Source organism: Lonchura striata, chromosome 4 (genome assembly GCF_050655825.1).
Source record: "Lonchura striata isolate lonStrDom1 chromosome 4, ASM5065582v1, whole genome shotgun sequence".
In the NCBI taxonomy this organism is placed as follows: domain Eukaryota; kingdom Metazoa; phylum Chordata; class Aves; order Passeriformes; family Estrildidae; genus Lonchura; species Lonchura striata.
Window position 1 is genome coordinate 12,070,117 of NC_140706.1, and position 16,645 is coordinate 12,086,761.

Sequence of the window (16,645 nt, forward strand, 5' to 3'; positions counted from 1 at the left end):
CCGAGCGGCGCTGCGGGTGCGCGGCGGGCGGAAAGCGCCGCCCCTGTGCGGGAATTCCGGACCCAGTTCGGGTATCTGGAATTTGGGTAACGCTGGGCTGCTCGGGGAGAAGCTGAGTTCTGCATCTTGGACATCTATAAATATTTCTTGTTTTCCTTTGAATTGAAAGGAAATTTTGTTTCGTGGTATGGTACTTCATTACGGCTTATTGTCTGCATCTCTGAAGTTTTGGAATTGAAGAAGGGTTAAATTTTATGTGGTTGACCTTCTGATTCCTGCTAGGAACAGGTGGACCCTGTGCTGAGGACTGGAAAGGTAAACACTTCTGTTTGAACTGCATAAAGTCCTAGTGAAAAAGGAAAAAATCCAAACCCAAACAAAAAATATTGTCGCATAGTGTAGTCCAGTCTCCTCAGAAGTTTTTTTGTAAGCAGATGCACCACTTTCTGCCTATTAAATCATTGTGACATAGAAAGCCAAAACACATAAAACTATATTTCTTTAAACTTGGATTCTTTAAAAAACATACACTATAGTATAGATCAACTACTTTCCTTAAGTTTTAGTTTGACTAAATCACATACTTTTAACAACAATGCAATTCTGAAATGACACAAAATGTCATATCAAAGTCCTCGCTCATTTCCAACAGTGCAAAAGTATAGAACATCACATGGAGAAGGGTAACTGCTCCCACCTTCAAGTTTGGTATGGATTTAGCATTACGCATTACATCCCAAACCTAGTTAAACCAGTCATCACTCTGTGATTGAAGGAAACAATCACAAATAGCTTAGTAGTGTCCATCTGCCAGACTAGCTGGCTCCTAGTGCAAATTAAACCACCTCAATACTCAAGACACCTGTAAAAAAGGATCACATAATTTGTATTGATCTCGTCATTCTAGAAAGAAAAAAACATGTGCTGCTTTACATACCAAACTTGGTGGGTTTTTTTTTAACATATAAAGTTTTAAATAATTGTTGTAAATAATTGAAGATGGAAAGGAAAACGCTTTATGTAAATCAGTAGTAATGAGTTGAACGCAATAAAATGGCCACATTCCATAAAACTTAAATCTAATATGAATATATTCTCCCAGAACAGGGCCTTTGTTTGCTATTTCAAAGAGTTTTAGAGTTTTCTGTGAAAATAAGAGGCTAACATTAGAATGCTAATATCAGTTTTATTTTTGATAATAATACATTGTCATGAAGAATAATCAAGGTCTATAGGTAACTTTTAGGGGAAGTTAGTACCACTATAAGCAGCTGGATGAAGCTTTACTTTAATACAGCTCTATGATACATTTTTCCCCCTCAAATCATCAGCATAAACATGTTAATTCCGAGAATGCTAGTGCACATCCAGCAAACATATGGCTTGAAGATATATATACACACACTGTCTAAACACACTGGTGTTTTTACCTCAGAAGGCAATACTATCTTTGTAATTTAGGTGAAGTTCCCAGGAAAGCTTAAATATCAGTGTTTTGCTTTGTTGCTAAAAGTACCTGGGAATATTTGCTGAATGTTACTCCAATTTAAAATCTATTTCCTTCAGAAACTGTAATTGTCCTCCTTATCCTTTCACAACGGCCACACTGCACCTCTGTCTTGGATAGAGTGGAGAAGAATGTGAATCAAACTGCCCGCAGTTCATACACCTGAAGGTATCAGGAGGGGTTCTACTTGCTGCAAGAAGGGATGAATGGTATGTCAGGTGGAAAGGTATGTCAGGAAACAATTCTTCCCTGCCACTTACATACTGCTTCACAAACAGCAAAAAGATAGATGGAGGAGCCAGTGCAGTCATGCCATGATAGCCGCCTATGTCGATACTTTATCCTCTTGTTGGCTCCTAATCTCATAGTATGGCTTCATTATAGTCTTCCTCTCTTCTTTCTTAAGCTTTTCTCATTAGCCTATATGAAGTGTGGCTGCTCTTTTTGACACAAACTGTGCCATACGTGGGCCTCTGACACTGTTACCTTGATAAGACAGAAGCCGTGGGCAGGATGCTGCCAACTACAAGCTAAGAGTCACAATTGTCTTAAATTAGGTATCAAGAAAGTCACCTGGTGAACAGAGCAATTAATGTGTACCTTTATATTTCTCTCCTGACATGTTTTTGGGGTGGAAGTCTCTAAGAATAAAGGCGTTTATTAACATATATTTGCTCTAGCTGACTGTTTCAGTGTTTTATAATTTTCCATTTCCCAAACCATTTCCTACTGAAGGCAAAGGTCACTGCACAGAGCCCTTTAGACTTACTTGGTAGCAGGTTTGCTTTCTTTACCAACGTCTCAGGGATGCTGTAAAGACAGTTTGTGTATTCACAGGGGCTCGTGGACCAGAGGAAAACCACTCTCCAGCCTTGCAGTACATATATAACCCAACTGTTCATGTGGCATTTGTGGCCTTGATCAGTGATAGCCCAAGTGGCCTAGGTAAGAGAACTGAGGGCAATGTTATGGGGCGAACGTAGCTGTGGCGAGGCTGAGCGGCACTAGGGCCACCGGCAGTGGGTGCCACTGGCAGTGGGTGCCACTGGCAGTGGGTGCCACTGGCAGTGGGTGCCTGCTGTGTGGTGTCCCCCGCCAGGGATGCGCGTCCAGGCTTGGGGGCAGCCGGGATGCGCGCCCATGCTCGCCAGGCTGCCCGCACCGCAGCCACGGGCGGCACCTGACGGGGAGCGCACACGGAACGGGACGGGCAGCAGGGAGGGCTGTCCTGGCCGGGGCAAGGCCGGGCTGCGGCACCGCACCCCGCCGAAGCCGCCGCGGCCGGGCTCGGCTCGCTCCGCGGCCCCGCGGCTCTCCCGCGCCTCGGGGCCGGCGCTGCCGGGCGCGGCCGGCCCGGGCGAGGCTGCGCCGCCTCCGCCGGGAGCTCCGGGCGGAGCCTTGCCTCCTCCCCGGCCTCCCTCCCCCGGCTCCCCGAGCACCCCGAGGCAGCGGAGGCTGCCTGCGCCCGCTCCGCCGGGAGGAGGAGGAGGCGCCCCGAGCCGCGGGCGCTGGGAGCAAAGCAAAGAACAGTTCAGAGCAGCGGGCGCATTCCGGAGGGCGACACCCATGTCCCACAAACAGGGTATCTGGAAACGCGCTCCTTCCCCCGGTACCCGCTGTCCCCTCTCATCCTCCGCTCCCTGCTCAGCCCTCTCCATCTCTCCTCCCCGCTCTCTTTTCTCCCCCTCGCCGCCACTTTCCCTGTCCCTTCCTCAGCCCTGTGCCCCGCTGGCTCTGTGCCCGACTGACTGTGCCTTTCCTCCTGCCCAGCCGGCGGCTCCCCCGGCCAGAGCGCGGCTGACTGGTGCCTCTGCCAGCTCAATGGAGCGGCCGAGCTCGAGGTCTCCGAAGGTGAGTGCGGGATGCTGAGCGGGCGCGTCCCCTGCCCGCTGGCCCGGCCGGCCGCGGGGGGAAGCGGGGCTCGCTGCTGGCAGCCGCCCCAGCGGTGTGCCCGAGGGCAGGTGTGGAGGTGGGCCGGCAAAGGGGTATCTGCCGGTGCTTTGCATGTTCCAGGCCTTGTAAAGTGCCTTGGCTCGTTTTGTTTTGCGGGGGCGGGCGGGGGGGAAGTTTTTTTTACGTGTAGCAGCTTAGATGGCATGAGACCTTCTGACCTTGGTGTCAGTGGGTGTTGGTGCAAAGTGGACTGAAAAGTTTTCTGGCCTTTTTTCACTTTTAACTTTGAAGAAAGAAGTCACCTGGAAAGTTTTATTTATTAATGTTCTGTGATCAGAAGAGGAACTGTCTTCGGGTGTCAGGACAGGAAAGCCTCTCATACCAACCATACCACACTGTGTATGATTTTGAACAAGCAGAATATCTGAATTTAGGTGTGAACCTGTGTCCTCCAGGATGCCAGATGTGTAGTGTGCTGTGCCCATGAGCATCTTCCAGTGTCTGTTGTCAATGAGTTAAGTGGAACTAAGACCTCATCTTGATGTTTTTGGTCTGCTGGGGTTATGGATTTCTAAGAAGAGTGTATTTACCCTTTGTAAACGTTTAAAATGCATCAGAAGTTGAGTTAGACTGAAAAACTTTCCAATACGGAGGAAGGTGGAACCCTGTAGTAGATTGGCTTCAGATTCAACATTAAGGAAAGGCTGACAACAGGGAAACACTGGAATATAGGAATTAGGTAGATAATGAAATCCCATTCATTTGAGATATTTAATGTTTGTTTCACAAACATACATTGAAGAGATAAAGCCTTGGGGCAGGCAGAAAGATTACTTGTTTGGTGTCTCTTCAGCTATTATCCGTGATCCTTTATGGTTTGAAGTTTTGTGTCTTGTATTTTGCTGTTTGGAGAAATTATTTAAACCCCAGGGTACTAATAATAAGCTGTAGCTTGACCAAGGTTTTGGATTAAGTTTTTCCTTCCTATTATTCCATGGTGAGCGGTGTCCCTATATTTCAAGGTGCACTTAATAGTGTGTGTAATTACACACAATTGCATACTAAAGCATTTATCAAAAGATGTTGTGATTTATTTTTGCCTATGTGATTTTTTTTTTGGTGAAACTGCATACCAAACCAGATGTGATGACGATAGATGGGGGTGGAAATTATATCCGTGTGAGGGAGTGTAATGAGTGAGTGACAGCATTTCTTAGGCATCACAGAATGCTGAAAATGAGCTTTAGTTTGGCATTTACTTTCATTTAAAGATTTGAATGAGTAGAATATGCTTCCTAACCTCATTTGTCTGGGTAAATACCAGTGTTTCAGCACTGCTTTGAGATGATAATGTTTTTTCTCAACAGGTGTTTTATTCCTTTGATTTATTGGGTCATCTCTTTTCACAGGGCATATTCTTTTAAATTACTTTGCTAACCCTAACTTCAGTTCTCTTTAATATTGCCAATTTTTGGATTCCAAATTTTATTCCCCAACTTAAATAGGAATCTTAAATGTTTTCTCTTAACTTACCATGGAGATAGATGAAATTCAGAGACCAGGAAACAAACTGAAGCAATGTCATTTGATCACAAAACCTGTAGAATCAAAGTCATCTGCAGGTAGTAAACCCTGTTTATGTTAATATATTGTATAAAAATATGACATATATATATTATATTGTATATAAATATATATTGTGTATAAATTATATATACAATATATATTGTATATAAATATAAGATATTGCATATAAATATAATATACTGTATATAAATATGACATTTTTCCAGAGTACATGCTGGGTATTAATGCCACTTATATCTAAGTGCACACAGAGTACTATAATCAGCAGACTTTGCAGAAGTGAAAAATAGCTCAAACAGAAGTCCATGGTGGCAGATGACGTGACCTCTTTTGCTTGACACTGTTTTTGGATGAAGTCCAAACCTTTTCCTTTGCTGAAGTATGCCTGTAAAGTAAATTACACAGAGCTAGACAGAATCTTTTGTTTAAAATTGATTGTTCCTATGACTTCCATCACAGACTTTTTTTCTCTCTTTATCCCAGTTCTTTTTTACTTTTCAGAAAGGCCACAACTTTTAATTGCAACTGCATTGGTTAGCTATATTTTCCACCCAACTGATGGACAAAAGGACTAGTTTATCTATATTAAATATTATAGTGTGATTTATATATCTAGATAGATATCTGTGTATATAAACATTTGCATATTAATAAGTTCAGTTAGTGTTCTGGGCATCTCTTGCTGCTTTTGTTTTTGAATGCTTGCATTGACCTTGCAGTACTCTAACTCTGTCAGTTAGACTTCAGAGCTGTGTTCTGCAACATTTCTGTCTTAGCCTAGGAAAGAAAATTTTTTTTTTCCAAAAATAGATGTTAGATGAAAAACATTCATTTACATAACAGAAAAGAAAAATTGCATATTTCAAATGCAAGGAAAATAGAGCATAGTAAGTGAAATATCACAATCAAAGCCAAGATAATCATGTTTGATTTAGTCTTGCTGCCTTGAAACAAAATCCTATTTCAAATATTGCTACTTCTATAATTAATGTCTAAGTGCAAAATATATTTTATTCATGCTAAAAATCTCAAAGCACTTTGCTCACAGTAAGTGCAGCCTCACAAAAGTTGTATGAAGAACAATATTAGTGTATCCATTTACAAGCTTCAAGAATTAAATATAGAAGTTAAGGATGTAATTTTCTTTAGAAGCTGTATGTTAACTATTAGGCAGATAACAACATGGGACTTCTGAAAAGTCACATCTTTTACTCTATGTCCAATGATGTACTGGACTGTTAACAAGATTGCTTAATCTAGAGCCTTTGCTTTAAGTTCCAAATCACATTAACTTCTTGCAAACTGTGTTGGTTAAAGCATGTTCGAAATATTTTAGGTTGTGAATTCTAAGCTGGCATTATGTTATTCTAGATATGAATGATAATATGTTTAATGAAAAGATTCAGTCAAAAATCATATTTTTAGTTTTCACTCTTAAAATTACCTCATTAAAGACTTGAGATTGGTTTACAGCATAAATTTTCTTTTCATCTATTTTGTAACTTTATGCTCTTGAGAGGTTGAAAGCTCTTTTAGGCATCTGTTAGCCTTGTGAATTGCAATGTGAACCTTCCTATTACTTACCTTATGCTGCTGTAACATTCTCTTTTCATTTATGAGTAATTTGAAGTGAGATTAATTGAGAAGATAGGTAGTCTACTGTTTTGCTGTGAAAGTACAATTGAACAGTGTGCCATTTTAAGGAACTAGAAGACTTGTGAACTCATTAATTAGAGTTTAATCACTGTCAGGTTTATCTCCAAGAGCTTTTTGTTTACTGTAGTTTTCAAAGACAGTAAGTCTGGATTTGGTTCAATACTGTCTTTTCCATTATTTCACCAATTCCAGAGAAAGCAATGTGAACAAGTTTACAACTGAAGTAAATGTTCTTGTGAGTTATATCTTCATTAGCAAGATCTAATTAGGAAGTCTCTTCTGTAGATGTTTTCACATCCCAGTCCTTTTGTGGCAGAACCAAGTAAGTGATTTTTTGTACAAAAAGGCATGGTAGCAGTCCTTTTCTACTGCTTCACAGTTTGCCGAGATTTCTTTCAAAGGATCATCATGAATGGATGCCGTATTTCCATCTTAGGTGGCTGGTGTGCTTTACAGAACTGGGCTTCCAGTTGTCCAGTTTGGAGATCACAGAATCACAGAATATGCCAAGGTGGAAGGAAGGGACCCACAGGATCACTGAGCCCGACTCCTAACCCTGCACAGCAGCATCCCCAAGAATCACAGCATGTGCTTGAGAGGGTTGTCCAAATACTTCCTGGACTTTGTCAGGCTTGGAGCACTGCCTTGGAGAGCTTGTTTCAGTGCCCAACCACCAGCTGGATGAAGAACCTTTTCCTAATATCCAACTTCAATTTCCCCTGACACAACTTCAGCCATTCCCTGGGATCATGTCACTGTCACCACAGAGAAGAGATCAGTGTGTGCCCCTCCTCTTCCCTTCATGAGAAAGTTACAGACTGCAGTGAGGTCTCCCCTCAGTTTCCTTTTCCACTTGAACACACCAAGTATCTCCAGCCACTCCTCACAGATTCCCTTGAAGGTCCTTCACCATCTCCACTGCCCTCCTTTGGGTGCTTTGTAATAGCTTTATATCTTTATTACATCATAGTGCCCCAAACTTCCCCCAGCACTCGAGGTGAGGCCACCCCAGTGCAGAGCAGAGCAGGACAATCTCCTCCCTTGCCTGGCTGACAATGCTGTGCCCGATGTCCTCCAGGACAGGGACATCCCACCTGGCTGTCAGGGCACTGCTGATCCATATCCAGCTTTCTGTTGACCAGGACCCCAAGGTCCATTTCCATGGCGCTGCTCTCCAGCATCTCATTCCCCATTATGTCTGTACATTCAGGGTTGCCCCATCCCAGGTGCAGAATCTGGCACTTCTCCGTGTTCCCTTCATACGGTTGGTGACTGCCCAGCCCTCTCATTTGTAGAGATCCTTCTGCAGGGCCTCCCTGCCTTTGAGGGAGCCAACAGCTCTTCTCAGTTTTGTATCATCTGCAGACTTGCTCTGTATTGCTTCAGTCCTGCATCCACATCATTTTTGAAGATGTTGAAGAGCACAGTGACAAGGATGGAGCCCTGCAGAGTCCCTCTAGTGACAGGTCCCCAGTCTGATGTCCCCTCGTCATGCCCCACCCATGAGCCAGTTGCTCAGCCATGCCATGGTGTGTTTATCCAGCTGTGTGCTGGACATTTTGTCCAAAAGGATCCTGTGTGAGACAGTATTGAAAGCTTTACTGAAATCCAAAAAGAAGACATCAGCTGGCTTCCCTTGATCAAGTAAGGGGGTTATTTTATCATAAAAGGATGTCAGGTTTGCTAAGCAGGACTTCCCTCTTGTGAAACCCTGCTGGCTGTGACCGATGACTGTTAGAGGTAGTGTGCTGAACTGTGATTTTTCTGCGGACCACAATTCTGTTTTTATTCAAAGGAAATAAAAACGCTTGGAAGAGATTGATACTCCCCTTTCCTCACCTCAGTGCACATTTTCAATTAGGTTGGAAAAGACCTCTGGAATTGAGTCCATCCTATGACTAAACACCCCCATGTCACCTGGAACATGGCACTAAGTACCTCGCTCAGTCTTAAACAGCTTAGGATGCTACCAGTGTGCATACAGTGCTGTAAGGTGTGTCACAGGGCTTGCGTGTACCCTGATAGCCTCTCTGGTGCCATGTCTGTGAATAATGCAGTTATTCCTGTCCTACCTCACACATTCCTGTTTATACATTCAGCAAATCCCTGTATTTTATGCATCCTTTATTTTGCACTGACTTATTTTGGTGCTTGGTTGGTTAACTATCAGTGACATTGGAGAGCTGTTGAGGCACAGGGAAAGGGCTTCTGCTTGAAGTGAGGGCATCATAATTTATTCCCATTATAACACAGACCAGACCCAGTAAATGACTCATTACAAGAAAATGTGGGTATTTGATTATACTTCTGGTTGTTACTGCACAATCTGACATTAAGCTTCAATATGAAAAATTCAACAGGATAGGCAAAGAGGAAGGGTTAGGATATATTGAAATTGTATTTATGATAGCTTTACTTCTAGTGATACTTTTCTACTGTAGCCCATTTGTGATATTTTTATATGTGGTTTATACATGGCATGGGTTTTGTAAAAATCATTAATTCAGATGTTTCTGTATTATAAAAAAGACTGACAATAAAATACTGGAAAGTACATGTACTTGTTATGAAAAGGAAAAGGTAAGTGACTTATTTACATTTTTATTTGTTGTTTCCTATTTTGGTGTTTTGATTAATTCCTGGTTTGAATTTATGGAATAAATTAATTTTTTAAAGTACATTAAGATTATTTAATTACAATGATTCATAAAATCCTTGCCTCCTGTTTCCATTGGAACGTAATATGAATGCTAGAGTGTGTTTTCTCCTAGGAGTCATTAAACACCATTTGACCATAAAACAAATACTTGTTAATTATTTTATTTTGCAAATGTCTGACCAAAGACTTCAGCTCCTTTTCAGTAACCTGAAAAATGGTATTACTGTTTGGATTAAGCTTGAAGAACAGACTGAGCTTTTTTTTTAAGCAGGTTTTCAGATTTTCCTTTTTCAAGGACCTCACACCTTAAACATACAGAGAATTCTTTAATTCTCTGGATCTTAAATGCCGTAAGTTGCAGCCTTCATCATCTCAGTTTCCAGAGTGTGGTCTTCAGCCAGTTTACTTTTTGCTTTCTAGTCATAGAGTGGCAGACTAATTTAGGTTAAAAATGACCTCTAAGATCATTGAGTCCAACCTTTGACCAAACATAACCATGGTAGCTAAACCTTAGCACTAAATTCCACATCCAGTCCTTTCTTGAATACTGGCAGTGATGGTGATGCCACCACTTCTTTGGGCAACCCATACCAATGCTTAACCACTCTTTCATTGAAGAAATTCTTCTTATGTCCAGTCTGGACCTCCCCTGGTGTGTCTTGAGGCCATTTGCTCCTGTCACTTGTTACCTAGGGGAAGAGACTGACCCCACCTGGCTACACCCTCCTTTCAGGTAGTTTTAAGGAGCAGTAAGGTCCCTCCTGAGCTTCCTTTTCTCCAGACTAAACACACTCAGGTCCTTCAGCCACTCCTCCTAAGATTTACTCTCCAGATGCTTCAGCAGCTCTGTTTCTCTTCTCTGAACTCACTTCAGCACCTTGATGTCTTTCTTGCAGTGAGGGGCCCAGAGCAGGAGACAGAACTCGAGGTCTGACCTCACCAGTTCAGGGGAACAATCTGAGTACAGTGGGTGACCAGAGTACACTGCTCTGGTCCTGCTGGCTAGAGGTTTTGTTGATCATCTTCCTTATTTCACCAAAAATCAAAAACTTTTTATCATTTCATGGTCACTGTATCCAAGATGACCTATGACAACTGCATCTCTCACCAGACCTTCTCTGCTTGTAAGCAGCAGGTCAAGTGGGGCACTGCTTTCCAGTCTGCCCCTTTATATACTTGCTTGGATTTTCTAGTTTCTGTTGGTTTTACTTTTCCTTTGTTCTCTGTAACTCTCCCCTCCACAAAGGGAATTTCAGTCCACTGACTGTTGTACAGTTTGAAAAAGATGTCTCTCCTTTGTGTCACTGAAAGTCTGCCATTTGCAGCAGGTGCCTGCATAGCAAATCTTAGCTCTTTTCCTTCTCTCTCACTCTTTCCAGGTCCATAAGGCTTTCCATTTTATATGATCGCTTCAGTTCCATCCAAATAACTCCTGGCAATTTTAGTTTTATCCATGCTTGAATGGTCAAAATTTCCTTGGCATTTCAGTTTGCCATATACTTTATGAGGCACTCAGTATATATATATACACCATGAAAGATGAAATCACACTGTAGTGGGCCTGATTATGCAATTATTAGCAAGTCAAAAATTATGCTTTCAAGTAACCTGGTCCAGAATTTAACAGGGGCATCTTTTATGAACCCTCTTCCTCATTAAACACTCAATAATTTAATTCCAGTAATGATTTTGTTATCAATAATTACACTGGTGAAGTAAACAATGATTCCATTTGGGCTGTAAATTTGCCATTTAGAGTAATTTTTTACATTTAAGTCAAACATTGTAATTCATCTTGAACAGTGATGGACAATTTAGAGAGTATAGATTTGCCTGTGGTTCCAGCTGAGATACATAAAATCACCAGGTCTTCACAAAGCTTCCTCTTCAATTATAGGTCAAGTCAGAAAGCCAGGGTACTTGTATGGAGATGAATTTTATATAGGAGCAGAGAGTACCAATCTTCTGATTTTTCCAATTCCAGTTTAGAAATGTGTGAAGAAATTGCCCAAGCTGTCTTGCAGAGTGTCTGAAGAGCTGATGCACACATAAGTTTTTTCTACTGTGCAAGGATTTTTTTATGTATGAACCTGTCAAAGCTGAAAGAAATCTCAAGATCTATTCTTCTGTTTCAATCCAGAAGCTTAACTTCTGCAAAAAGTTGTTTTTTTTTTTTCTTGCATGTTTTTATTGTCTGATGAAAAAATTCCAAAATTATTTCAAAATATTCAGGTATTTTCATCTACCTTTTCTTCACTGTATGCTACTTGAATAGAAACAAATTCAAAATAATGGGCAATAGCCCAGAAATTTTTGTGGGATTGCCTAATGGTACATATAAAAACCCACCAACAGTGAAAAGGTGTTACTTACTAGTCAGATTCTAGATCTTGCCATCTCAGCTGAATTGTCAGGGTTTGGTGATCCAGAAGAGGGAGCTGCCACATAAATTTCTAGCAGTTTTGAACTTAGCAAAGTCTCTTATAATTTTTAATTTTTTTTTTTTTAATTTTAAGACTGACTCCAGGGGTTTCATGTCACTTTTTCAGTCACTCAGTTCATAGTTTGCTGATTTCTAGAGACAGCATTAAAGACTTAGAGCTTTAATTTCCTTCAATTTTCAGTATCAGTTCAGTGTATGTTTTTAAATATTCTGCTTGAATACCATGCTAAAACCTTTGGTTGACTTGATGAATGCAGTGTCTTTTACTTAATCTGCAAAGTCTTTTTAAACATAGATGTTCCTGACTAGCCCACCATGGATTTTTAACGTGCAGGAAGACCTTTGTGGTGGCTGGCTTTCCCCAGTGCAACTTCATATGACAGAGTCACTTCTGAGTCATTGTGGTATTGTTTTCTGTGTAAGGAGTGGCTCTTCTGTCACAGTAAGAACATACAGCTGGTGTTTTGAAAATAGCAATATATATGTAAAATAGCAAAACCAATGTGTACACTTCCATGTGCTTCTTTCTCTTTATTTTTTTTCTTTAGCACTGCAGAGCAATTGATAGTGATTCCATCTATAATTTGTGGGTTATAAAACTAAAGAACGAGGTACTGGGAGAAGGCATTAAAACACATACTTTTACTTGTGGGCAGGAAGGAGGCCAGACTTCCCGAGCATATTGTCAAGTGCATGATTTAACCTAGGCTTTGATATTTGTGGGTGGAATCCTAGATTGCTACTTGCTCTAATGATAGCTCTTATCAAAGCTATTATATCTTCAGATTCATTGTGAGTGTTAAAAACTGATGCAGTGATGTGACTTTGTTTCATAAGGTAACTGGAGTATTAAGAAACAGATGAGACTTTTTTTTCAGCTGCCTAATACATTCCTTGGGTCTTTTTGTCATTAAAAGCTTAGGGGGATACTCAGGATTAAGAAGCTTATATTTGTTCCTCATGAAGAAGAGTGAATACAGCCCCGTGTTGATGATATATTTGTGGGTGATCACCTTATATATTTTGTGCAAATTTTGAGGTGCTGGAAGATGTTCAGAGAAGGGAAATTAAGCTGATGAAGGGTCTGGAGCCCAAGTCTTGTGGAGAGTTGCTGAGGGAACAGGGGTTGTTTCGCTTGGGGAAGAGGAGGCAGGGTGGACCTTATTGCTCTCTGCAACTACCTGAGAGGAGATTGCAGAGAGGTGGGGATTGGTCTCTTCTGCCAAGTAACAAGTAATAGGACAAGCAAAATGGCCTCAAGTTGCACCAGAGGATGTTTAGATTGGATATTAGGAAAACGTTTTTCACTGAAAGGATGTTCAGGCATTGGAACAGGCTGCCAGGGAAGTGGTGGAGTCGCCATTGCTGAAGACAGCTAAATTTGCTGCTTTAGGATGTGGTTTAGTGGAGGACTTGGCAGTGTGGTATTAGTAGTGGGAATGGATGATCTTAAGGGTGTCTTCCAACCTAAGTGATCCTGTGATTCTCTTTCTGGAGATAAGTATAGGATAGTAAAAGACCTTGTGGTTCCAGTGAGGGGTAAGAATGGAGCATTTCATTTGTTATCAGCCTTGAATACTTCTCCATGTGGTAGTATCCTGCTGTTGACTTACTTCATATTTCCAATTAGTAAATCTAGAAATGTGACTACTTTCATAGAAGGTACCATTGGATTCCATTCATACCTCTATGTGGTATCATCATGTGGCATTCAGATTACGTATGCAAGCTGCTCTGTTAGACAATTTAGACATTACATTATAAAGTTGTGTACAACATTCTAATATCAGAATGTGCCAATATGAAGAACTCTTATTTTTAGTTATTTTGTAAAATAGTTTTGAAATTCCTATATTTTTTACATGCTCACAAATGTCCATACATACACTTTTTTTCTTATATCTATGCAAGGTTCGTATAAAAATCAAAAGAAAATTCTGTAAGATCAGTGTAGATGTGTTTGACTTTTCGTCCAGGAAGCTTCAGAATAAGTATGTAAATAAATACTAGGTTTTTATATTCATAATATTTTGCACATGGCTATTACAGTTGAAATATTTAATATTTAAAAATATATGTATATTCAAAAAAGCTATGGCCTTTTTGTAAGTTTTTAAGTCTTCCATCAAATACAGTTTCTTTTCAGAATACATACATTCCCCAGATGTTCTGGTTCTGTTTATTTGCAAGCACATTTTATAGTGGCTCATGTCACAGTGAATAGAGTTGACAGTTGGGCTGATTGCAGGAATATGCAAAATGTTAACCTCATAAATCTTTCTCCACCTATTGTATTGTGTAATTTTTACAAAATATGCAGAAGTATGGTGCAAGAGACAGTTCCATTATTTTAGTTGGGACCATTTTGGTATTGCAGTTAACGCTGATGCATTCAATTCAGAGACAATTATGTCTAGACACTAAAAGGGGCTGTTGATTTGACATTCTATTCATAGAGAGGGCATGTGTCATTCAAAAGTGAGTTGTAAAACTATTCAGCATGGCTGCATTGTTAGTGATGTGCCTTTCCACTTCACACTACTACTATAACTAACTACCATATTTAGTGATCTTGAGATCCTGAAAGAAAAATAACCCACAGTTTCTTTGGGATATACAAATTATGTTAATATTCCTTCTCTTTATACTCAGAATAAACTTCTGTGTTATGACTGGGCTCAAAGATGCAAAGTAGAAGTGTTATCCTTGCAAGACATGTTGGTTTCTTGTTAAGTCTGTCATACTGAGTAATTTTTGTGATCTTTGAAATTTTTGATACAGACTAGTTTTCATCAATATATGGTTTTGTTTATCACATAACTCTTGCTTTTGAAGTTTCTCTGATAATTTCTTGTGTTAACATTGTAAACTCAGTTTTGAAATGGATTGTTTGTTGTGGAAATACCCCATGCTTCAGATTTCATTTATTTGTAAGAAGCACTAACTTGTTGTCCTTTGTAATGGTATACAAAGTAGATATAATAAATTTAAAGTAAGAAGAATTTTTATTTTTCATCCACTGCATCTTAAAATTGTGGGATTTTTTACCTTGAGATTTTTCATGTATGTTTTTTCTTTTTCCCCTTAATCTTGGCAGGCCGCTACTTTCTGCTTATTCCTCTATTCTAAACCAGGGCATCACAGCCATATTTCACTTTGATTGCTTTTTCTGGATTGAGTTTTTTCTCCCCAAGAATACTTCCTCCAGTGGAATGTCCACCTTTCCTAAGTGAAAGCTAGAGAGACTTTGTGAGTCTGCTGAGTGCATTGAGAGTGTAGCTGTGTACTGGTGTTTCTTCAGAAAGGTGACACCATGCCTCAGAATCTGTGACTCTGTGACTTTTTGATTTCTCCCTCTCCTCATGCTCCTCCACATTAATCAAAAATCTTCCTTAAAGCATGACACCTGTTGACTTCTGGAAGTAACAACTGTGCATTGAAATTTACTTCAATTTAAGAATATTGGAATTTTAACTTGGCATTTCGGATTCCTAGTCTGATGATTTTAGAGGCATAATTGTTCAATGATAATTCCAAAAATGCCAAGAGCTTTGTTGAAGGACTTAAGTTCTGTTTTCTTGATGATGTCAAATCATAAAATGTATCCATGCAGAAATAGTAAATAGACTATTTTGTGTCAAGAAAACGGACCTCAAAGTTTAAGCTTCTTGATTCTACTATGAGACAAATCAGCTCTGCTAGAGAGCATCTCCAGAAGCAGTAAGAAGATCTGTCTCTCTCTTTCCCCTCCCATGCTGAGGTGAGTCTCTAGAGCAGCTTGTGTCCTGTATTGCACATCAAGTGTTAGTTGTGTAGTCATTGCTTGCTTTAGCTGCGAGTTCAGAAAGTACCCAGAGCAATGCCTGTGCTGGCTGGGGCTGGGCAGTGCTCACCTGGGCAGTACTGACCCCCTCACCCTTGCTAAAATCACTCACTCACAAAGAAGCTCCAAAGCATCTGACAACTGTGTATGTCTCTTTCTCTTTCTCCTTCTCTCTGTGTTCTTTCTCTTTCTATCCCTCTCATCACATGGTTGAAAGAAAGCATGTATTTAAACGCTGTAGTTAAAAAGCTGAACAAATGAAGGAGGATTGCAAACCCCCAACATTCAGTGACATCATCCCATATTGCTGTTTCTATAGGTACCCTGCCACATTTGATTGCCAGGTTTTACGTGTCTCTATTTTACTTTTTGTGTATGCAGTGTGACAGTAATTGGGGCTCTGTACTTCTCCAGACACGGAGCTGTGTTGTTTCTTTGGTAAGAATATTTAAGTGTGTAACCATTCACATAGATTGCTTTTCCACCAGCAAATGCTTACCTATGTAAATGTAACATTTGAGTTCAGATGAGAGCACAAGTCAAGAAATTCAAAGATATAGTTCCCACAGCAACCATAATTCAACCTCGTTGCTGAGAAAGCACAAAAGCTCGTACCAAATACCATGCAGAATACTGCATGTATGCAATTTTACGAGACACAGTTGCTAGGCAAGCCATAAATTTTAATTTCTAGAGGTATTTACATTCACATTTTATATCTCTTAGAATAAAATCTGTATTTTTTGAAACAGAGCAGAAATGAAAAAATGGAATAGAGGCCATTTGGATTAGTGTATCTTTTTGCTTTCTGTAATGTACAACTAATTATATTACTATCTCTGTCTTTCTGTTGACTTATTTTTAAGGGAGTAATATTGAATGTGAGATACAATCTGGTCTACTTTCTTATCTAACTCTTATTTTTTCTCTTTTTTTACCCCTATTAGTAAACCTGCAGCTAAAGGGGTCTACTTTTTTGCCTAGTAAGGATAAATAAATCAGATATTTATCTACATGTAGCCATGCATCTTACTATTCACCTTAATCTGTCAATTAAGGCTCCATTATAAAATATCC

At 40.2% G+C, this 16,645-nt stretch overlaps 1 protein-coding gene across 4 annotated transcripts in view; it reads left to right on the plus strand.

Moving 5' to 3' along the window:
* The first annotated feature begins 2,956 nt into the window (after nucleotides 1–2,956).
* The window catches only part of PPP2R2C (protein phosphatase 2 regulatory subunit Bgamma), a 191,666-nt gene continuing 177,977 nt past the window's right edge, over nucleotides 2,957–16,645 (plus strand). The window contains exons 1-2 of one of the 4 annotated variants that reach the window (XM_085577658.1): nucleotides 2,957–3,089; nucleotides 3,278–3,358. Coding sequence is in view for 2 of the 4 variants with exons in the window: in XM_021550758.4 (XP_021406433.1) it covers nucleotides 3,074–3,116; nucleotides 3,278–3,358 (124 nt within the window). In the remaining 2 variants the exon portion in view is untranslated. Of the gene's footprint in view, nucleotides 3,117–3,277; nucleotides 3,359–16,645 lie in introns of all 4 variants that reach the window. The other 3 variants (XM_021550759.4, XM_085577659.1, XM_021550758.4) reach the window with 3 other exon arrangements.